We start from the raw sequence: 24,677 nt of genomic DNA, 5'->3' as shown, positions 1-24,677 counted from the left end.
TAATAGTGGCTTAAAAATGATAGTGTAGCTAAATGTGCTTTATTTCTATTAGCAAACAAATGAAAGAGCTGGAGGAGTCGGGATTCCTGAAAGGAACTTTGAGTGCTGAGAAGCAGTTGTCCTTCATCAGCGTCTACACAGACCTGAAGGCGGCAGTAGAGGGTGCTGCTTTCATTCAGGTAAGCAAGTGCTTGACAACTCCCGCTGAACAACAAAGATGGTGAAAAACTGCTGTGCAGTCGGTGAAGTCTGTGAAGAGTTCAACACCCTGACTCTGTAAGGAGGTTTGTGTTCGTTATGATTAAAATTATTTCCAGCCAGGACAGATCACTGTTTCTTTGTAGGTTCTCCTGTTTGAGAATCTTTGCAAGTTTCTTCTGGGTTGTGATGGAAGAATCTCAGCTGGCTAAGCAGTGATGGAATTGCTTACCTGTGTGTAACAAAAACTGTACCTGTTAGAAAGAGGAATATGGGGCAGGAGATTCTCAGGGGAGAACATATCTATTGGACAATGTAATGCATACTAGAGCTAGGACTAAAAAGTGTTTCTTTTCTAGGTATCGAGAGGCAGGAAATATGGCTATCCCCAAGGGTAATTTCTGTTCTACTGTGCTGAAATGCAGGCCTCTTCCTGCTTGTGCCCTCATGCAAAAACTATCTCTGTCACAAGAGCTTGTCTTAGGTGCTGCAAAGAGCCCTGCACAAAGAGAGGAAACTAGCTGAAAGCAGCTATCTACAGCTTTAGGGTATTAAAAGCAAGGGCAGAGCTGAATCTTTGCTGCTAAGTAAAATTTGTCTGAGGAGCAAGTTTAATTACTGGACCTGGCAGTCCATGCTGCTTATCTGCTACCATGCTCTCTGACATGGGCATGGTTAAATAAGTGGATGCAGCAGAGATAATTTCTGAAGTAAAGCATGAATTAGTTTGCTTGGACTTGACACCCTCTACCTTACAGGGTTCCCCAGTACTATTCCAGTGTTCATTATTTGTCACCACACATTTGTGTGCTGCACCCACAAGTTTGCAGTTCATACTGTCTCAGGGTGTAAATACCACAGTTTGATCAGCTGCAGCACATCCTTAATTGTAATTTTAATCAAGAGGACAGACTTCCAGTCATTTTTTTTTTTTACCAAGCTGGCTAGTTGAAGGGGAAGAATGGGAGGGAGTCTTATAGAATCCTTACATAGATGTTTGCAGTAGTAATGACAAGGATCAACTTAATTTTGTGGGCTATCTTGCAGGTCTTTTCACCTCTGTGAAACAGCACTGATGAGCATGTTTCACTGAGTAAGAGCGACTAGCAGTTACTGTCTGTTACTGGATCTTTTAAATTTCTCATGTAACTAGCTAACTTCCAAAAAGCCTTTATTTGATATTACAAGACTTCTGGACATGCACACTGATTGGATGACTGCTGACGTTGGATGACTGCTTTGCATGACTGCTGCTTGCTTCCTTTAGAGATTTCAAGTAGGTTTGTGAGCAAGGGCTTCCCTTTGAAAAAGCTGCTTTGACTCTTCTGCATTTATATAAAGCTCATTCAGTGCTACCCTTTTAAAAAAATGCTTAATAGAGACATAAGCCTTATAGGCTCAGTGTACAGATCTTCCCTGAGAAGGGACGTGATGCTTTTGCCACTTAACTTCTCTTTGATACCCAAACATATATATTCAGTTATTTCAAATCAGTAACTGTATATCACTGTTACTGGGTTAGGTATTGCATCTATACCAAAACTGGGTAGCATGTTCTAGTATCTTGTTCTTCAGTTACCCCTCCCTTTGTCTGTGATTTATTCTGCTTCTTCCCATTTGAGACAGGCCCTGGGAGTCCCCCAAAGCAGGGCTTCGGTGTCTGCAAGGATTAGAAAGGAAGAACACAAGTAGCAAAGAAACTGTTCTGTGTGCATTCCCTGGGTAGTCTCTATACTCGCATCCTCTTCTAGCCCTATGCATTCCTTGTCTCCATGCATCTTGAACAAGGAAAACATATTTAACTGTTTCTTCTGTGAATTGATGGGTTTTTGTGCCTTTTTCTCATCTTTCTTTGGCAAAGTGTATTGACCTTCTTATTTGTTTGGGGCAAGCGTATTGACCTTTTTATTGGTTACTTAAAAACATCATTTGTGTTAATCTTAGTTGAATGTAGAGGGCTTAATTTTCTGGTCTGGTGATAAAAACCTACTGATTAACTTGTCAGAAGACTTCCATGAGATCTGCATTTCCTTGCACTAGATCTCAGTTGGTTAAATCTTAATTTATTTTCAAATTTGGCCTTATAGAGCAAGTCCATTCCCAATTAAAAAAAAATCCTTGATCTTTGTGCTCATTGAGTGAGTTCTTATACAGAGCCTTCTCTACTTTTTTTTTTTGTTTGTTTGTTTTTTGTGGTACATAAGTTAAAACAAATAGAGTGCCCTATAAAATAAATTAAAAAATAAGGAACTTCTTGAGTAACATTAATGAAGATACGAAAGTGGAAAAAGATGCAAGGAATAATTAGAAGGACTAAGAAGAAAATTCAGAACAGTACCATCATGATCATGACTTTCTGGAAACAAGGTATGCTTTGTATGTTAGTTTATCTTCCCTCTCTTGGATGTTTTTATGAAGCAACTGTTTTTGATGATTTGGTATGCTTTACATCATCTTCAGAAGGAAATCAATCTTTTTTTTTCCTCTAAAACATGAGCATTCACTCAGTAGTTTTCTTACACTATTTAGAAAATGGGTGGAAATCTCTTACTGCAATGCTATTTAAATGAAAGTACAACTTTTCATACTTTGCTCTATTTTTCTGTTACTGAGCTCTTCCAAAGTTTATTAACTCTCACAGGAGGATGAAATGGCTGATTGTTGGTAAGATCTTGTGTTTGATACTTGAGCTTTTGTGTACTCTGGCACCAAACAGGAGAGTGACTTGGCTCTAAGGGCAGTGCTTGCAGTGAGCTGTATGGCTTGTCAGGGTCGTTGCTGGGGCTGGAGGGTTGCAGAGGGTTGCTCCTTGAGCCATGGGACAAAGCAGGCTGCAAAGAGATGAAGTTAAATGTAGATTACTCCAGTGGAAAGGTTTGTAATCCTCACAGTATGAGGTATTTATCCTTCTATCTTTTAATGGAGCTCTGTATCAAATGCAGGAAGTTTGGGTTTTTTTGTGGTTTGTTTTAAGGGAGGGCCTCCTCTTGTTCCCCATTACACATGGTAAACTCTTTTGAACAGATATTGAACAATAACACTAATAGATATTTTAGCCTGGTTTCCCCTTATATCTTCCTGGCTATTTTATCCTTTCCAGTTAGAGGTAGTTAGAAAAGCAGTGTTTCCACCTTAAAAATAAGCAAAAGTAACTTTCAGAAGGCTTAGAGGTGCCTCAGAATAGGCTATCAGTGTTGACTTGGGAGTCTTGGCAGTAGGTGTCTCATGTCTCCTGTCATAAATTTATCTTTGATAGCAATTCCTACCATTAGTATCTGTTTCATAGTTCGTGGTGGCTTCCAAGAGCCTTTTCTACTTCTGGTGATGAGCAGATATCTGCAAACAGCTATGTGCAGAGATGCTTTCAGTTGCCCTGAACCTGTAGGGTAGAAGGCAATCTTGGTTTGGAAGCTGCATTAATGAAAAACCTATGTAAATTAAAATCTACTGCATGGCAGAGTGTGCAAGCATTGCTGTAACACAGCTTCTTTGGGCCTGCTATCTGGTCAGCTTGGACAAAGAAAAAAAAGTCGGTCTGTTTGCTAGTAATTGGGCAAATATAACCTTAGGCCTGATTTTACCTATCTAGCTTAAACACTGTTCTCAAGGCACCAGAACTTGCACTTCAGCTTCTGAGGGAACTGATTATAGGGGTTTTAACCATCTTGCCATCTCTGTGAATGTTGCGGTGAAAACACTCTTCTTGATTTTAGGGGTTGAATGAGTCTGATCACAAAGACCTGCTGTAACATACTTGCTTGTCCTTGTTTGAGTTGAACTGCAAAATGTGTAAGTAAGCAGCTTGCTAATGTCACTTCTGTGATGCTTTTACTGAATGGACTTTTCAAAATAGCTCTAACATTGACTCCATCTAGGTTATGTATGTATCAACTGACATTATTGACCATTGCAGACTTGAAAATAGTCTTCACTGCCATAATTGTCATCTTACCAAGTAGTTAACCCTGCTCCATGTGTTCTCTTTTAGTGTTCCATGGTCTCCTTTCAAGAGCTACATTTCCGTTGCCTTTCCTAGATTTCTTCCCCTTGTATCTTTCCCTGTTTTTCAGGTTGGGTAGGATCACCATAGAAGAAAGGTGATCTGATTCTTTGAAATGGGATGTGGTAGGAGGATGTCCATTGACCATAAATCTTATGTTAAGATCTTGTTGCCCTTCCCTAAAGGAGTAAAAGAGATGTTCATCTCTCCTATAGCAGCCTGATCATCTTGTCTATCCATCTCTTGAAAGCTTTGGAGGATACAGCAACCTCATGGAAAGTGGTGGTTGTCTTCGTTGTGTGAATCTGACACTAGGTGAGGCAAAACTTGTCTTCACTGGTGTGCATGTAAAAAAAAAAAAAAAAAAAAAAAAAAAAAGAACAACTGAAGACAAAATTTCCCTCCCTCTCCTCTCTTCCCCCCCCCCCAAAAAAAAAGCTTTGAAAACTTCACGTTTTGACTCTGATTTGGGTAATGTAGTTCTGTTTTCCCAGCTCTTGCTCTCTGTTTTGTACTAACTAAAAGTTGAACAGACACTTGTAATTCAGTCATTTGTCTTGAACAGCATACAATGGCAGTAACTTGATATTATGCTGCTCCATTTCCTTAACAGAGCATGATTCTGAACTGCGGGAAAGTACAAAATGTTTCCATCTAAATGCTGGATTTCACCTCACTGTAGTGGTACTTATTTGTACGGTATCATGTGGCAGACAGTCTTTTGTGTCAGTCAAGAGCTAGTGATTTGGGAAGCATCAGATTTCCCCCTAGTATGAACTCATACAGTCAAGACACCTAAGAAGTTATCATTTTACTAGATTTGAGGTGAGTTGCAGCCACAAATTCGCTTTGAAAGTTAGGTTAACCAAGAAATGTACGTGTTTTAACCAGGGCTTTTACAGCTGCTAAGTAACAAGCTTACTGGTCTGCTGCCATTTAGTTGATGGCATTAAATTCTGTTAAAGCCTTTCTGAATATGAACTCATTACAGTCCTGAAGGCCAGACACTTGTAGATTTGTTGTAAGTTGTTTTTATAACTGTATTTTGAACTGAAATTTAAACAAATCCAAACAGTGTGAATCAGAGTTAAGCTTGCATAGGGGTTGCCCTTGCTCTAAGTCTCTGTATCTTAACAGCAGAGCCTATGAGAGGATCTTGCCTTTAATAGAAGATTCACCTGTACTTTTGCTGTCATACCAGCTCTTTACTAGTCTAAAATCTGTCTGGAGGGGCTTCAGAGGTTACTTAGTCCAGTCACTGTCCCAAAGCAGTCATACTGGAACTGTCTGTCACAAAAGTTTTAACTTGTTTTTAAATAATGCTGTGATGGGATTTCTTCTCCTTCCTCCATGTTAAATGCTTGATTACAATGCATATCTACCCTTACTCCCAGAGTCTGTGATTGGAGCCCCAGATGTTTGCACTCATAACCATACTATTCTGTTCTATTTACCATTTTTATAGGTATCTCACCTGGTAGCAGTGTGTGCCCCTCAGAAGTGACTCACCTGTTGGCTCTTCAGTTACAGCCTTGCTGTCCTTAACCTTCTCTTACTTTGGGCTTATGGGATACCAGTTTGTGTTAAACTTGAGAAGGGGGGAAAAAAGAAAATGACTTGATTGCCCAGACTGCGTGGCTTGTTTGAGGGTAACTGGAACTGTTTCATATCTAAGGAGTCTTCTGTCTCCAGACATGTTTTGTTAGTGATCTGGTGTTTGAACATGTGCTTAAAACCTATATTGGAGGAAGTTGTGTACCAGGTGTGTGGAATGCTTAACTGCAGGGGAAATAGGGGCTGACAGCTTGTTGGGGTTTTATTCCCAAGCTTCTATCCCACTTGTCTGGTTTCCTGCTCCTTCCCTGCAGGTTTCAGGGTCAGTCTTCCTTGATCTCACCCTTTGCAGTTGTGCAGAGCTAGGTACTCCCTAGTGGTCTTAGTGGCTGTAGGTTCAGGTTGTAGTTATGCTCTGACATAACAATGTTATAAGAATCTGTTTGTTTTTCTTTTTAATCTTCTTCATTCTAACTGATGAGAATACTGACACCATGCTGAAAGATGGCCAATAGCCTGAGGCCTCCCTCAGTGGCAGCTGTGTGAGTGTCTCTTTGTACTGTGTCCTAAACCCAAGTGATGGTGTGTGTGAATCTCCTCTCAATGGCAGTCCTTACCTTTATGCTCAAGTGAGCTTAAGACCACTTCCTTAAAAGAGAGTGAAGTAAATGTTTTCCCCTTACACCATCTTTGCAGTTTGAAATTGTTTTATTTGACATCTTGTTGTAGTTAATATACTTAATCATATGGTTACTTCTCTCTATTTGTGGGCAGCAGAGCTAAGTATGGAATAACCTTGAAATCTAAAGCTATGAAGCACTTGAACACTCCTGGTTTTTGTCATCCTCAAAGCAGAGAGATTAAGACAGAGCTAATGATTTGGTTCTTTTTGCTTCTGTAACAGTGCATGTGCAGTCCTGTCTCTTCCCTGCTGCTTGTTCTGTGAGCAGTGTGTTAATGCCCTGTCACCGCTGCCACTTCCACTTTTTGCTGATTTGTGAAGTCAAAACACATGTAGGCAATCCCAGTACTTACTTTAACCACATTTGTAAGGCCAAATGCTTTGAAAAGTCAGTGTAAGAATTTCAGTAGGGCTGGAACAGATCTGAAGGGAATTTGATTTTGGAAATGCTAGGGCAGGAGTCAAAAAAGTTTCTTTCAACTCCATGATCTTGCTCTCTTTTTTTGCCCCTCTGTTCCATGCTAGAGGAATTGATTCACCTCAAAGCATAAAGGAGTATGCCCTGAACAGGACTGTGGAGGAGGCTGTTAAGCTTTCTTATGGAAACAAACCTTGAAGAAGCTTAAAGGTGTTTACTGGAACTGCTCAATATTTTCATCAGTGTCCTGGGAATGGCAGTAACAACCTGCTGTGCTCAAGTTTGCAGGTGACAGTAAGTCCTGTTGGGTGGCCTAGTGCAATGCAAGTCTTAAGGAATTCCTGATAACCCTTCTAAGCCTGAGCAGAAATAAAGTAACAGGTAATTCAGATAGGTGCAAAAGAACATAGCTGGGGAAAAACAGTTTAAATCATTCCTAGATTCAGAAGTTATGAGCAGCAGTTTCAGCTTGGGAAAGAAATTAGAATTGTCCAACAGTTCTCCCACATCATCAGTGCAGTATGCATTTGCAGCAAAAATAAAAACAAAAAAATCATAGAATATTGAGTGTCAGTTGGGATGGGATGAGCAGTGAGTGGGAGGTTACTATTTTACTTATATATAAAATGTTGATGTACCTTCATCTCGTAGGAGCTAAACCTGCAGAGAGTACTCATATCAACATGGGTGGATGGGAACTGGAGAAGGTGCAGAGGAGAGCAGCTGAAATGATTGAGGGGCTGGAACTCCTTCAAAGAAAGCACCACTTTACATTGTGGGTAGTGAATTGCTCAAGTTTCCTGCCACAGGAAGTTGTGGTTTTGTTCATATCAATGGGTTCTCAGAATCATAGGGCCTGGAAAGGGACTACTGGAGATCATCTTGTCCAGCCTTCTGCTAAAGCAGGTTCCTTAGAGTAGGTTACCTAGAGAATTCCTATAGTAATTAGACAGAATTCATGTTTCTGAGATGTATTCATGTTATTTGGTGTAGGGAGGATATTACCCTCCAAAATTTTAGATCATTCATATTTTAAGCTTCTTTCTGAAGTCAGTGGTTGCTTTTTATTATTTATATTATTTTCATTGTTATTATTTAGATTTGTTAAATAATATGGAATAATGGCATTTGACTGTACAGGCACTTATAGTTAAAAACAGCTCTAAGATCTGTTTCATTTAACTGCATTTCAAGATCTCCTGTTCATATCTTGTTTGTATCTCTTTCAACTTCTGTCCTTATTCAGTATTTAGCTTTATCCATATAACTTCATCCTTTCTTTATGCAAATCAGCCTTTGTGTTAAAAATACATCCTTTTATAGTGATTTGATAGGTTGGAAATAAAATAACTATGCCTAAAGTCTTTTCTGTGTCTTCTTTTTAGTGGATTATAATGAAGTTATTTGCATAAAGGGATTAGGCACTGAAAAGCAGCTTTCTGAGACATAGAAGTCTCTCTGCTCTTTGTTTCTTAATCCTGAGAAGATGTTCCTATTCCCAGAAGCTGACAGTCTGTCCCAGTGGGTATTCTTTGTGTCCCAGGAGTGCTGGTTGGGTCTGGCCTGTGGGACAGCTCAGTGCCCTGAAGGTTTCTTGTGATGTCCATGTTCAAGGATTGCTGTCGTATGGCCCTGGAGAGTGTTTTGTGAAGTGCCTCAAAGTCAACAGCTACATCACAGCACTGAGAGCACTTACAGTGCTGTAAGTGATGCATATAAATACAGGAATGGGGCCAGAGTTTGTGGTCATTTGGAGATCCTCATGTTAGTGTTCAAGATGAAGAGCATGTTTGTAGCAGTCAGAGTGGATATGGCCCCTAAGCAGTTCACCTGCTGTTGAAGCCCTGTTGAGTTCAGTGGAGATTGAGAAGATGCAGAAATCCAGAGAGTAATTTTATACCTTAGTCATGGCTTGGGCTGTTGGACTTCATAGCTGTCATGTGGCTCAGTGCTGCTCCCAGCGACAGTGTTGTGAAATTGTAAAAGGGTGGCTCACATGTTCTAAATGGTTGACATTATTTGACCTTCTTCATGCCAGATTAAATCTTGGGATTTCAGCTCATGCCGTTACAATTATGCTACTATTTTAGTACCATTGTGTTGCATTTGGTACATTTAGGTACCATTGTGTTGCAGTGCTTTGCTTCAGGCAACACTTTGCTTCTTAACCGCACAGGGCTGGTAAACACATAGGCTTGGCAGCAATTCTAATTGCCAGTGCAAGGAGAAGGAAGATGTTCTGCAAGGAAGTATTTTGGGGAGTGTTTCCTAGAGGGAGGTGGATTGCTTCCTTGGCATGTCCAAGAGTGGATGGGAAGAACCTGGGAAGATGCCAGCATTTAGTGGAAGTAAATGAAGTTACTGTGCTCAGATGAGCATGGGTGTGTGTGGGAGTACAGATGGCATGGTGGGAAGAGCCTGCACAAAACCACTTGACTTAAACAGATAAAACTTTTAAGCTTTATATGTACTGGCATTCATTCAAGGGGTTGTGTCATATGAGGGCAGATTCTCTTTAGCAGCGGCTAGACTCCGTCTGGGTATGAGTGGATGTGGTCTGGTGTATGCTTTTCTTTGTGCAGTGCCTTCAGAGTTCATAGGGTGGTCAAGCAGCTGCTGAGTGTTTGCTGAACATGTAGTTAGACAGCTTAATACCTGTTGTCTTTAAGTCATTAATACAACACAACAATTCCAGGAGGTGTGTTTTTAAAAATTAATGGCTGTTGTGTTCTGATCAGGCTGTTAAAGATGTCCGATAAAGTCAAAGTCAGGTTAGTAGCAGCCTTGTTCAGGTGCTCAAGCCTCAGAATAAAGGTGCACTGTTTGCTGCACATGAGAAGTGCCATCCTGCCTACAAAAAGGGCACAGAAATATTCAGTGTCGCTTAAAATGCATTGAGGTGTGTGCTAACCTTCTTAGCACTGATTCTTTGAGAGACTGTGGTGGCTTTAAAACCGTATCTTATCTTTGTTTGATCTTCTTTTTCTCTGGGTAAATAGAATAGCTTCAGGCCTCTCTGGGCTCCAAAACTGACAGTGAGTGAGGTTCCTGTTTAATAGGTTGTTTAGAGCTTCATTTTCCCTCTGTTCTTAAGGGAGTTGGTTTCTCTGAGAAAATAATTGCATGCTTGATGAGGATAGAAACCTCTTTGCAGAGGTCCAACAACATGAATACAACTGTGATGCTATTTGAGAAACTTCAAGCAAATGGCCCATTCAGAAACCTTGCGTAATCATGGCAGGTTTGAGTTTCCAGCAGATTTGAGTTTGCCTTTTTGATTATCATCTGATGTGAGAGGAGGCTTAGAGTTTCAAGTTCTCAATAAGCCTATTCAGTGTGACCCTTTTATTAGCCTGAACAGTATCTGCAGAATTCTCTTCATCTTTGGCTTCACTAAAAGAAACTATTTAAACTTAACTAACAAGCAGGGATCCTGGAATTAGGAGCAGAGTATCACTTTGTTTTGATAAGGCCATCTATTACTTTGGGCTCTATCTAGAATTCTTGAACGACCCTGTTTATCTTTTCTGCATCGTGGAACTTTTAGTACTGTCCCATGCAACTTGCTTGTACCCTAATAGGGCTTAAAATCAGTTTAACTCATTTATGTCTGGCCTGATGGAAACTGTCCCTGAGCATTCCTACCTGGTTCAGCATAATAGGAAGGCTGATAGGTAGGAAAAAATGTAGGTATTGTACATGTGTTTTAATGGGAAAGCTGAAGTCTTGGAAGTTTGGAATTCTGTTTGGATTTTTTGAGACCCTTTTAGGGGGTGAAAAGCCAACCCAACAAAACCAAAGAAACTAAGCAGGCTGGCCTTGTCCTGCTCAGACTGAAGTACTTCCTGTTGATTCTAGGCTCCTCTGTTTTCCCATACCCTTGTTGCTCCCAGATTTCTGCATCTGCCCTTTCAGGCAACTCCTGGGGATAGCTTTTAACATTCTAGAGATAGTAGATTCTGGCTGTTGCCTCATACATGTGAAATTTTACAGTGCAATTCTGCAGAGCTAGGCATGTTCAGTAGTTTTGGGGGAAGTTTTGATACTATGCATTTTATTTCAGAAATCTCTCTCTGGGCTGAAATAGGTTGAATAGTTTTTTGAGTATGGCAGGTATTTTAGTGCAGACTCCTCCAGCTGGTATTCTCGGCTGTAGTTCTGGAAAGTGTAGGTTTGTCTTCTTTTGAGCTACATATGTTAGTTTTCATCTTGTCTGAAAAAGAATACTGATTTACTTCATTTGATGTTCTTATTCCTCTCTGTGTTACATCTGTGCATCGGTAGAAGTCTATGCTATATGCAAACCAGAACAATCTGTTTTATGTTCAGTCTCCAATGGTGTGTGGTCATCTCTCTTCTGCTGTAGATACCCTCTTGGACTTTCCCTTTCTTTGTATGTAGGAAGGTACTTTTGTGTCATGGCTTATTGGAGTACCCATGCTGAGTTGATGGTTTGTATGGAGATCTTATATTTTGAGATTGAATTACTGAAGCCTGAAAGGCATGGATGAGTGCTATTAATGGGAGTCTGTTGATACTGTTTTTTGTGTTCTTATTTCAGGAATGTACTCCGGAGAACCTGGAGCTGAAAAAGAAGATTTTCAGTCAGTTAGATCTTATTGTTGATGACTATGTTATCTTGAGCAGCTCAACCTCTTGTCTCTTACCCAGCAAATTGTTCACTGGCCTTAAACATGTTAAGCAGTGCATTGTGTCACATCCTGTAAGTATGATGGAGTGTATTGTTTTTTATAGTGGTATTATAGGTATTTAATATAATAGCATCTTAAGTTATTTTCTGCAGACTGAGAGAGACTGAAGGATATTTTGAGTGCTTTTATGCCATCGTCAATGTACAGGACCCAGATTTTCAGAAATGCTTTAGTTTCATCATTCTGTGAGCAACAGCATGTACTAAATTGAGAATGTGTGCATGTTTTGTACTGCTAGCTGAAGATAACTTCCGTACAGCTGATATTGCTGTATTATTCCAACTACGGGCTCTTAGGATACAGGGAGTCTGTGTTTTGTTGACCAACCTATAAAATTCCCTGTGCTCTTTTTACAGCATTGCTTTACTGTGATATCTTTAGAGCAACCTGCAGCCTAATGCTGCAGTGTCAAAACATTTGGGCTGTTCCTTTCTGACACCTCTCCACCACTGCCATTGTGCCTTGGGTTTTCTGTGCAGGATTGGTTTCTATCTGTATAATTTACTGGGGAAAAAAAAAAAGACAAAGGTCATAGAATGGCTTTGGTTGGAAGGGACCTCAAAGATCATCAAGTTCTAACCCTCCTGCCTCAGGCAAGGCTGCTAGACCAAGTACTAGATCAGATTGCTTAAGGCCTCATCCAGCCTGTCTTTAAACACTTCCAGGGAGAGGGAATCCACAGCCTCTTCAGGCAACCTATTCCAGCGCCTCACCACTTCCTCATTAAAGAACTTTCCCCTGACACCTAATCTAAATTTCCCTTTCTTTAGTTTAAAACCATTCCCTCTTGACCTGTCACTATCTACCCATGTAAAAAGTTGATTTCCCTCTTGTTTATAAACTCCCTTTAAATACTGGAAGGCTGCAGTGAGGTGTCCCTACAGTCTTTTCTTTTCCAGGCTGAACTAGGGCTGTTCCTTCAGCCTGCCTTCATAGGAGAGGTGCTGTAGGCCTTGGATCATCCTCCTGGCCCTTCTCTGGACCCTCTCCAAAAGCTCCACATCCTTCCTGTGTTGGGGGGGCCCCAGACTTGGATGCAATATGCCATCTGGAGCTTCACGAGGGCAGAATAGAGGGGACAGTCACCTTCTTTGCCCTACTGGCCATTCCTTTTCTTATGGAACCCAGGATACCATTGGCCTTCCAGGCTGCTAGTGCACACTGCTAGCTTATGTTACGTTTTCATCAACCAGAACCTCTAAATCCTCCTCAGCAGGGCTACTCTCAAGGAGTTGTTTTCGCAAATTGTATATGTTTATGGGATTACCTTGACCCAAGTGTAAGACCTTGCACTTTGCTTTGTTGAACCTCATTAGGTTTACCAGGGCCTACTTCTAGAGTTTATGAAGGATCCTCTGGATTGTGTCTCTTCCTTCTATCGTGTCAACTGTAACACTAAGCTTGGTGTCATCAGCAAACTTGCTGGGGGTGGACTTGATCCCATAATTTGTCTTTCGTAAAGATGTTGAAGAGTATTGGTTCCAAGACAGATCCCTGGTGAACACCTCTTATGACTGGCCTCCACCTGGACATAGGACTGTTGACAACAACTTTCTGGCTGTGACCATCCAACCAATTCCTTATCCATTGAATAGTCCACCCTTCAAACCTATGTCTCTCCAGTTTAGAGGTAAAATGTGATGGGGGACCATATCAAAGGCCTTGCAGAAGTCCAGGTAGATGGCATCTGTTGACTTCTCTTTGTTGACCAATGCCTTCTTCGCTCCATTGTAGAAGGCCACCAGATTGGTCAGGCATGATCTTCAGTGGTGAAGCCATGCTGGCTGTCTCAGATCACTTGCTCATCTATCATGTGCCTTAACTTATCTTCCAGGAGGATCTGTTCCATGATTGTCCTAGGCACAGAGATAAGGTTCACTGACCGTGTCCTCCTTCCTCCCTTTCTTGTAATTGGAAGTGATGTTTCCCATTGAAGATCAAGTGTTTGGATGTGTGCCTATGTAAAAAAATAAATAAATAGAAAAAAATCAGGAGTTCCTCACTTCATATTTCCAGAATTGTAACTTCCTGAAGTGTAGGAGAAAACAAAATCTTTTCTTTTAGACTACTATATAGAAGAATGATAACTGAGTTTATTTATTACTGTTTCCTAGGCTTATGATGTCTAGTCTGTCAACCTTGCATTTTTAGTTAACTCTTTTTTTTAATTATCATCCCAGGTTGGTTTCTTTTGGATGGTCTAATTAGTTGGAGCTGCATTCTTCGTAGGAACTACTTCTGAAACCATCTTTGATCAGATCTGCCAAAGCCATTAGTCTCTGCATGAACACTTTTTTAGATTGCTGTTGTAAGGGTATATGTATTTTCCAAAGCAAATATTTTGGAGTGCCTTAAAATTCTTAATTGTTCTGAAATGGCTTTCCAGTCTGACTGAGACCAATTTCTTGGTAGCCTCAGCTTCACTCCAAGCAGAGTATATAGTGGGAGCTGGGAGCCAGTATGTAATTCCAGGGGCATTTCTCTGTTTGCTACATCAGGAAAAATACTTGCTTTGTAGTTGGGTTTTGGTGGTTTTGTTTTAATTGTGGCCTTGGTGATATCCTGAGGCACTACAGTAGGATGTGGGGAATGATGACTGAAGGAAGTTAGCAGCTCAGAAAGATGCTGTGAAAACAAACAGTGGGGAATCTGATATCTAAAAAATAAAAACCTTAAGTTGTAAAGGCTCTGGCACAGGTGAGATTGTTAGGAGAAATGAAATGAAAGGCCCTGAGGGCAGGAGGAGCTCATCACTTTGCTTATAATAGACTTGAGAATTAGGAGAAAAAAAAAGTTAGGGCTGTATGGTAGAAATGTACACAGTCCTTACAGGCACAGCTGTGGTCTGCAGTCATTCTCATTCTTTTCACAGCATTTATTTCTTGAGTACTTTGTAAGTCTGCTTGGTCACTTAACTAGAAACATGGAGCTGGAGGAGACTGAGCTGTTGAGTCAAGTTCCTTGCTGTAAGGGAAACTGTATCAGTTGGCCTTAATATCTTAAGTTCTCCCTGTTACGTTCTTTATTATTATTATTTTACTCAATTGCTTCTAGCTGAAGTTGTTTTTCTCTTATATTTTGGTCTTATTAACAGTCCGTTAAAATTCATTTGTTGTTCCTATAGGCTGTGTAGTTGTGCCGCTTTTCTTGTCTAACTGTGTGTTACTTTGCCATATCCTTCCTTAGCTTTCATTTTGTTAGGCTGAGTAAGGTAAACTCTCCTGCTCCCTTTAGAATTTTTGAATTCTGGAATCCCCTCCGAATTTTTAGAAACCTTTTTCTCCCTCCCCTATAAGTTTCGTCTGTTTCACCACGTCTGTTTTTTACCAACATCTACTATCTACTCTTATAAGAATTGACTTCCTCAGTCTCCTCAGCATGCTTGTTAACACGCCCATGCATTCACTGTGCCAAGTCCAGGAAATAGAATATTTCAATGAGATCTCTGTCAGAAGTAATCTTGGAAGAGAATTGTATTAGCCTCAGTCTTGCTTAACAAGTAACCCATCTTCCTTCTGATGAAGACACTGTGATTTACCTAAGGGTTAGAAAAGCTTTCAGAGAGCTTCTTGGTGCTTGTAGTGCTTCAGGCCTTACTGAATTGATTGGCACCTCTGTCTGCAATGACATCTGTCACACCACGTAGCTTTGTGGTGGCATTGCTAAAGAGAATGAGGAATGTATGTTGGTTAGGGCAGATGTGACCATACAGCAGCCATGCATCAATCAGACTATAAAGGAAACTTGTAAATACTGAAAAGAGGAGAGAAAATAAAGCCAAAAACCCAGAAGAAGGACTGCTCACATGATGCTGTGATTAAGTCCTGTATTTGTATTTACATAAGCACAGTTGAGAGCAGTGGTCCATATAGGAGCATGGTGAAATAATCAGTGCTTAATTGCTCTCCTTCAAAAGTGAATGTTACTTCTGGTGGTCTCTTAATCAGAAGTTACATCTGTCTGTTATTTGGAAATGAATGTATTTAAGGCTTTCTGGTGGCGGTGTAAGGACTGCTGGCTCTGAAAGGAGCATTGTCTACCTCCTGTAATACAGATCTGAAGAACTTAAAGGTTTTCCTAGAGCATTATTTGGAAATTTTGTTTATAACTTCAGAAATATATTACATGCAGGTCTTGACCTAATGAGAAATTAAATTTGGGAAGAGTCATGGAAGGGATAGTGCTTGGTATTTTGCTTTTTTTTTTTTTAATAACAGGTGTGGTGTTTGAAGGTAACCTATTCTGTGGCTTTTTTTGGAAAGTAAATTTTATGTGATATCTATTAATGTAGTTGGCATATATTCATGAGGTTGGGCTGCCTACAGCTTAAGTGTGGAATCACACGGGTTTATAGGTATAGTTTTAAGTTTCTTGAATCTAAAGGGAAACACCCTGCTTCTTTTGGGAAGGCAGGTGGTGGTTGCTTCACAACAACAAAAAAATACTGGGAAAAAATCTATCAGTTCAAGTCAATATAAAGTCTTCTAGTGCTGTTTGGATGCTCTTATTCTTACTGTAGCTCCATAAACTTTGTTAGATTTACTTATAGAAGATCAATTTAGTTTTATTATTATATTTTTAACTGAATTGGTGAATTCTTTCCATTTCTAAAGGTTAGACTTGCCCTGTTTATTGGAAAATATGTAGATTAAGAGATAGCTTTAAAGATGCTTTATATTAACTTGCTGTCTTAGTCTGTTGATTGCTGACGTTCTTCTTTTGTGTTTCTTCTTTAGGTAAATCCACCTTACTTTGTCCCATTGGTTGAAATTGTTCCACATCCAGAAACAAGTCCTTCTGTTACAGAGAGAACGTATGGTCTGATGAGGATGATTGGACAATCACCAGTCAGATTAAACAGAGAAATTGAGGGGTTTGTTCTGAATCGACTCCAGTATGCAGTGATAAGTGAAGCCTGGAGACTTGTGGGTGTATGTATATATTTTTTCCAATTTCTACGTACACTTATTTTTGTAGAGACAGGTGGGGTTGTAAATTAAAATTTCCTATCAGTTTGTCTTTTTTCAACCTGTTCCTTATGTACATGAAAATGAAAATTAGCATATAAATTAAAAACAGTAAGAAATGATGTTGGTAATAAATAACAAAGCACATCACTTTGTTTTTCATAAGATCTTAACATCTGTCCTTCATCCTACTTTCTTTTTAAAATGATTTTCGGGACAATCAAAAGAACAGAGTTGAAAGTCAAAATACTGATTTTCATTTTTTCTCAGTTGTCTCATTACTTCCTGTTATTTTCTGAATGTTGCTGGCTTATTTTACAGGGATTATGAAATATTTTACATGGTTTTCTCTTTGGTCTTTAAAGAACTGCACTCTCTTAGGTTCAGTGGTAGGTAAAAATCTATTTCTCCTCCTTTCGTTCTGACTTCTAGCTGAGTAACATCTATTTGTGTCACTTCATCTTTTCCCACATTGCATGTTTTGTGCTTCAGAGTTTGATCTTTCATCAAAAGTAGCTGAATTATGACACTGGTATGCTGTTGGGAAGAGATCGAACTGGCATAAGCGTGGCTGGCTTTTTTGTTAAAGTGTTTCTGTTTACTTATTTTCAAGCTGTTTGAAAGATTGAGATCTTAAAACTGAGGTAATATTAACATTCAGAGTTTATGGCTGAAAGTGTCACTGTATTTGCTCTTTGATTATAGAAAGGTAAGCACGCTTTCATGGGCTATTGTCAGGAAAGAGGGTGTACTGACTTGAGGTGGGCGTTTAGTATGAACTTGTGCCTTTGGTACAAACCTGTATGGATGATTTTGTGTGGGTGGTATTGTTAATAGTAACGGATTAGTACTTCAAGCACTGACAGGTAGTGATAGTCATCTTAAGTGTTTCCAAGTTGTTCTGTTTTTGTTTGATTTTATTGCGTTTCAAGCAAATAACCCATTACAACTGAAACAGTTTTAGTTTCATTTTCATGACGGAAGTCTAGAGAGAAAACAGATACCAAAGGTGTATAGTTTCAGCTGTGTGACTTGAGGCTAAAGAGCCCCTTTGATGGAGGGGAGCCACCCTAGATAGGTGAGAGATGCAGGCCTGGAGCAGTTCATGTTCCTACTGTTCCGCTGCCAACTTAGTCATTTTCATTTTAAGTTGTGTTCTTTTGTTTTTTTCTGCTTTTGGTGCGAAGAAAAATACACTTCTGTGTTTGGACTTCTGAGTTGCTTTTTAGTCCTTATTGTTGGAGGTTAAAATATCATGAAAACATCAGCCTTTTACAACCTTTGATATGCTCCTAAAAGTAAAATTTTACTCGGTGTTTTGATTTTTTGCTTGTAGAAGTCCACACTGATTCTTTATAGTAGCAGAAGTTTTTCCTAGTTTAATAACTGTGGGTGGAAGTTAATTTACAAATCTTATCAGTAGTAATTATAATAAACAGTGCTTGTCGGAAATGACCCTATTATTAATCCTTTTGTGGTTAGATAGGTGAATCGTGTGTATTAGGTTTGGCAATCCGAGATGTTTTGAGTGCAGAACAAAGACATTCTTATGAGAGATAGCCTTGGGATTTTAATACTTTCATAAGCAATTACTTGTAAGCTGCTTTTGACTGTTGTAAAAGAACAATGAAACAGAACCATAAAATAACTTTAAGCATTCTTGTTTTGTTACTAGTTGTGAATTGTCTGAGTATCTGTGTGCCTACAGTTACTTTTCATAAACTGATCAGTGTTTGTATTTCTGTTTGAAGTCTTAGAATCTATTTTTCATATGGTGAGTATTTGGGGGAAAATACACATTGTTGTTGGAGAACTGTTATATTTGTGCTGTTCTGTATCAATTTACTGTTACATAACAAGGATGTAAGTCTGGAAATAAATGCTGTGTATGAACCAGGAGAGAAACACAGCAGTGGCTTTAAGTGTTTTGAAGCTACTTGAAGTGATCTTAAATCAACTTGTTTATGTCAACACCTGTCTGTGAGGACTTGGAAACATGAACTTGAAAGATCTCATCTGGGTCCTCACTCAAATATTTGCAGCAATAGCAGGGGGAGCAGTCTTAACACATGTGCACACAGATTTGCTTTCACACAGTCCTTTTCTCCTTTTTATTTTTTAGTCAGCTGATCTTGCTTCATCTAGGAACTAGTTGAAACTTCTGGTAGCATATTTATACCCTGCTAAAAGAGTACTGGTGATAGACATGCAAGTACAGCTGTGCTAATAGCATTTATCTGGAAATCTTTATCAGTAATGTACTGAACAGCTTGCAGGGTATGTTTTAGTTCTTAACTGTAGCTTGGTACTGACAGCTAGCCAGTCCTTCTGTCCTTCAGCAGTATTGTGATGAGATGTGTGAGGAAGGCATGGGACAGGAGTCACACGACAGGAGAAAGGCTCTAATACAAAGCTACAATTGTGTTGCTTGGTGAGGCCCGTTTGAATGCAGGGCTGCAGTGCTTGCTTTCTGTACAGCTCTAAAGCCTTTACTGCCTACTCTGAATTCGTGCAGTAAATACAACTGCTTGCTGGATTGTGCATTGAACTCACCAACTTCTGCCATGTAGGCCTAAGATCTGAGGGAGCCCTATCAGCAGGTTGGGATCGGTCTCAGCCTCTGCATGGTGATCAAATTGCACAAGGTCACGGATGCTGGAGCAGAGAGCACAGAATAAGTTAGGGCAAGGTTTCTCACTACAAGGCACTGAAGCTCTGGAGTGCATCCAGAGAAGGGTGATGAAGCTGGTGAATTGGTATGGAGTGCAGATGGTATGAGGAGCAGCTGAAAGAGCTGGGATTGTTCAGTCAGGAGAAGAGGAGGCTCAGGGGTGATGTTATCGTTCTCTACAACTGCCAGAGGGGAGGTTGTGGTGAGTGGGGAGTCGGCCACTGCTCCCATGTAACTAGTGATAGGATGAGAGGGAATGGCCTCAAGTTGTACCAGGGAGATTCAGGTTGGACATCAGGAAATACTTCTCTGAGAGAGTGTTCAAGTGCTGGAGTGGGCTGCTCATGGAGCTGGTGAAGTCACTGTCCCTGGAGGTGTTCAAGAAGCATTTAGATGTTGTACTGAGGAACGTGGTTTAATGAGAAATATTGGTGATAGGTGGACAGTTGGACTGGATGATCTGAGATGTCTTTTCCAACCTTGGTGATTTCTATTAAATTAGCAATGAAAAACTTGGATATTAAGATACAGTTTGTCTTTGCCAAAGGTGTTGAGATCCCCAAGAGCATGTACAGGCTGAGATTTTGAACTTGGGCCCAAATCAAGTGCTGAGAATGCAGGATGTGGACAAATGTGGGAATGGGAAGTACTGAGCTAAAACAGAGAGAAATTAGAAGACCTGGAAGTTTGGATACCAATTGCAGGAGAGTAAAAGAATGAAGATGGATTCGGAGGCATAAAAAGAATACAATTGAATGCTGAGAACTGTGGCCAGGTAGATAGTTTGAAAAGTGGTTTTAAGGATACGTAAGTTTAACTTTACAGGAACTTAATAACAAAAGCCTTAGATTCATTTTTAGGCCTAAAAGTTGGGAATTCAAGCAAATGTTCTCCTTTGAAGCAAGAATGCTGCAATGAGGTGTTTCATTTTGGATCTCTGTTGGGCTTCTGTGTGAAAAGATGTCTTACTGAACATTGTTTTGACTCCCAAGTTACAAACACTTAGATAGTGCCAGTGTATTTGGCAGAAACTCTTTGCATTGATTACTTGTCTCATGCTTCACATTTATTCCCTGAAAATGCAGATATTAGGAAGACTTCAGTTCATCTGTTTTCATGTCTGTCTGTTTAAGCTCTTGTGTCTGAGAACTTTATGGAGGAAGTTTTAAGCTGTAATAGCAGAGACTATAGACAATAAGAAAAAACAGTACTGCTATGTAAGGCTTTTCTCTTTTGGAAAATAGGTAGTCACAGTTTGGCTGTGTGTCCATTTCTGTTCATTTTCACAGCAAGAATGTGTGTTGGCTTCAGTGCCTAATTTAAGTACTTCCTTCTCAGGTGACTAGCTTGGCAGTCCTTAAATACTGGCAAAAATTGAATGTTCTAAATTTCAGAGTTCTAAATTTTTTTATTATTAGTTACATTAATGTTGCCCAGAAGAACTTTACAGAAATCATATGTAAGGTAGGTGTTTAAAGATGTAGTTATGATGTTCCATAAAAAGGAGATATCATAAAAGGAAGTTACAAGGCCCTGGGAGAAAAATAGTGTTGATCATAGGGGGTTCTTACAGGGTGCAGTGTGTTGAGTGTCATGAAAGATCATAGGGCAAACAAGGTAAGGAGATGTGATGTGCAGGACAGCAGATTCCTCATCCATGATGAAATAGAAGGAGAGACCTGATAGAGGGATCTAGGAGAGAAGTCATATGCTCAGAACAACAGGACTGGACAAAGATCTGATCAGGGTGTGGATCAAAGGGATTTGATTGAAATGATAGGGAAGAAAAGGGTGTAACAGGTGATTCTGAGAGAGAGCAAATGTATTAGTAGCAAGCAGAGAGCAAGGACTGCATCTCAGAGATTCAGAGGATAAAATGACAGATCTGGAGACAAAAACTGTGGACAGCAGAGTCCAGGATAACTCAACAAACATGCTGCAGTTACTTGGAGAACTTGGTGAATTGGTAATAGCAGAAGAAAAAAAAAAAGAATATTTTTTGTCCATGTCATGTTTTACGTGATTGCACGCCAGGACAGTGTCAGAAGTTGAGATGCACGTGTGACTCACAGATATTAAGGTTGTTGTTTAAGACCAAGCAGGTTGGTCAAGGCCCAAAGGTGAGGTGGAGACTGCAGAACCACCTGGAAAGGAGAACGGGGTCCCTGCCTCGTGAGGAGCACTAGCAAAATACTGCAGGATAATACTGTAGCATCACAGTAGATTAAAATCTCCAGAAATGAAGGATTGTGGAATATAAGTGGTGTCATAAGCAGCCTGAAGTTATCCTGATATAGTCTGGATCCTGGCATTTGACTGGTGTTGTGGTTAGAATTGCTGATGATTTTGTTTTAAATTAAGTCCTTTAATTCTGTAGCTGTGAAAGCTTTTGGTGAACAAGGTTTTAGTTTTAGTGTACTTCCTCCTCCCTTTGAGCAGTGCTTAAAAGGCTTGCAAGAATGGTTCAGAGAATGAAAAATCCCCTCAGGAGGATTGTTTCACACCTAGATTTACTGAAACAGGGTTGGAAGACTTTCTTGTTTACTTCTTAGCATAAGCACCAGTTCTTGTGGAAGACACCTTGCTGACCTTGCACCCACCCTGCTGAATCATTCCACCAACTTGTGATCTCTTGAACATTAGTGGGAGTAGTTATCCCCTAGGGAAAGACAGTCAAACTTGTTTCTCATTTGTGTTTTTCATTTCTGAACAGAAAAGTAAAAGACTTTTCTTAAAGAGGATCTATGTGGGGAGCGGTGGGGGGGAAGTGACCTCACTTGTAAGAATAATGGGAGACCTTAACTGGAGGGTTCTGTCTCACTTATGTTAGTGCTGATTTTTGCCTTTTAGTAGCTGTAGCCATAAAACTGTAGCTGTAGGCAAAAGGCTACGAGGCAAGCACTCACTCAGTGGGCACCTGTGGATTGCTGGGCACCTGGTCTTCAGATGTTGGTACTGAAGCTGAAGACTGTTATCAGAAAAAGAGATTTTTTTCATTTGAAAACTAATTTACTTTGTTCGTTTTGACCCTGTTAACGTAAAGAAAAACCAAAACCACACACACACACACAAAACACAACAAAAACAAACAACAACAACAACAAAAAACCCTGTAATCATTATACTAACTGCTTTTGTGGTTCAGTGCTTGTCTGGAACTTATGGTTTATCTTGTCTCTGAATTCATGACAAAGAAAAAAATCATTTGTCAAGAACAACTTTACCAGCATAACTCACGGTTTGGATGAAGCACTCTGAGCAGAAGACTGCTTTTGTTACCTTTGTTATCTTCAGAGAAGTTGTGTTTCAGGAGAAGGATACCATGTGTTCTGTGAAAGTTTTATGTTTGTGAAATGAACACTGGTTCTATAATTTGAATGCTGAGGCTTGCACTTAGTCCTGTCTTTACACAGACCTTATTTTCATCTAAAGAGGTTACATTACTATACCTGTGTCTTATTTTTGAGTTGGAGAAAATAATACTTCCTTATCTCTGCTGTTGTGTGCCTGATTAAATTGTTACCAGAGCTGTATGTTGCAAATATAGTGGGTTGATTGTAATAATTATGTTACCTTTTTGTTTTCAAGATAGATTTCAAAAGTCACCTGTGACAGTGATTCAGCCAGGGTTAGTTTTGTTAGAAGCAGTGCCTACTACAGATTGAGACTTGGGATTGAGTTTTATAAAAGGCTGTATTTCAACTTGAGGTGGTACAACTTGATTTCTTTGACCAGCTGCAGAAGTTAAGTTGGTTCTTTTCTTTTAAAGTAGCAGTAAATGATGTGGTTGATAAACAAAGGAAGACTGTGTGGATGAAGTTCAACTCACTTAAGATGATTTCTACAGTGTCGATGTTAACTGAGTTCCGAGCTCCTTACTCATTTTTCAGTGGGGGAGGACAATTAGATGCTTCTGGAACACAACTCATCTGACCTATTTTAGATACATGCTTTAGAATGATGATTTAATTTCTCTCCCTAGAGATCACAAGGAGCCTAGATGTCTATCTCAGATGTCAGAGTCTGCAGCAGGTCAGGACTCTAGCTGATCGCTGTGTGTTGCAAAGGAGCATGTCAGATGTGGTCCTGCAGGTGGGGAAGTTAACAGAAAACGTCCTGTCTTGGCCAAGCAGATTAGTGTACTTGTATTCTGCAGCTCTGAAGGGATCAAGAGGCCCTGAGCAGGGGAAACACCTCTAGGAAGGTTAGAAAGACAAAGCAGAAGCTGTTCAACATCTGTCACCTTAACAAGCAGAAGGAAATGCTTCTGTGTACTTGGGAATAGAGAGGCTGAGTTCTTACATCAGATAAAGCTTAGTTTCAAGAAGTTAGAATGGGTCTTAGTTTGTTCAGATCTTTCCAGCAGGTGGAGAGTCAACTTCATACGATAGATATTCTTAAGTAGTGCTGCAAAGCAGTGAAACAGCAACATGTTTTTTATAAGCTGTCATGTTGCTTGCCCTAACCTGATGGTGGCGTTGGCTTTCCTGTCCATGACACGGTGTGGGTGGAGCAATGGAGCTCCGTTTTTAAAAGGAGAAATTTTACATAGTCCCTGTCCTGCCAGCTCCAAGATTTGAGTCTGACAATGAACCCAAGAACCTGGGCAGGTTAAGGCTGGGCAGGCTGAATGTTCAGTGAGTTTTTTGGGAGGGAGTGGCAGCTGCTTTACTTGCGTGTTTGGTCCCAGCCTTTTATCAGGAGGCCTCAGGGTAGTACTGATGCTACAGCCCCGTTCAGCTAATTTTGGGTCTGTACAAAAGTCCTGAGGTAGGAAAACACAAAGGGAGGAGCAAGATTTAGCCAAAACTACTGTATATGAAAGTGCAGATAGAGTACTTAGATTTTGGTATAAACTCCATATGGTCACGTGCTATATTGCCCTCTGATTCTCAGTATCTAAGAAAAAGGTATTTAATGGATGAGCTTTTGTAAGTAGTATTAGGCAAACTGGTATGTACAGGCAGTTGATCTTATAAATACAAAGTGTCTACAATACATTTAAAAAAAACCAAACAACTATTTGGGTTATGAAGTACCGTGATCTTAACAGTGTATTTTAAAAGGTGAATTAATGTTTATCTTGAACTATAAGACAACTTGTATAACAGGTGCACATCTCTGGCAAACACTTCTAGCCTCAGTTTTTATTACTCCTTTAAAAATTAGTTTTAAATTATATACAAGAAGTAGCCAGTTTTGTGTTAAGGCTCAACATTCACAAGTTTTCCTGTTCTACTCCTGCTACTTAGGAAGGAGTAATATCTCCCACTGATCTAGACATTGTGATGACTGATGGACTGGGAATGCGATACGCATTTATTGGACCTCTGGAAACCATGCATCTTAATGCAGAAGGTAGGTGGATTAAAATGAGATGAACAGGGGAAAGGCTTACATTGTGCAAGACCCTGGAAAAGTCATACAACAAACTGGGTTAGGCTTGCTGCAAATATGAATTCTTAAAAGAGGAAC

At 39.9% G+C, this 24,677-nt stretch overlaps 1 protein-coding gene across 1 annotated transcript in view; it reads left to right on the top strand.

Annotated features, from left to right (window-relative positions):
- Window positions 1-24,677, top strand: part of CRYL1 (crystallin lambda 1) — a 46,125-nt gene that overhangs the window by 7,938 nt on the left and 13,510 nt on the right. The window contains exons 3-6 of the mRNA XM_065730111.1: window positions 53-179; window positions 11,414-11,575; window positions 16,301-16,495; window positions 24,455-24,560. Of these exons, the coding sequence (XP_065586183.1) occupies window positions 53-179; window positions 11,414-11,575; window positions 16,301-16,495; window positions 24,455-24,560 (590 nt within the window). The remainder of the gene's footprint in view (window positions 1-52; window positions 180-11,413; window positions 11,576-16,300; window positions 16,496-24,454; window positions 24,561-24,677) is intronic.

Source organism: Cyrtonyx montezumae, unplaced genomic scaffold (genome assembly GCF_038088225.1).
Source record: "Cyrtonyx montezumae isolate F1298 unplaced genomic scaffold, pur_monq_1.0 scaffold_12, whole genome shotgun sequence".
In the NCBI taxonomy this organism is placed as follows: Eukaryota; Metazoa; Chordata; class Aves; order Galliformes; family Odontophoridae; genus Cyrtonyx; species Cyrtonyx montezumae.
This window is presented reverse-complemented; position numbering and strand designations above follow the sequence as displayed.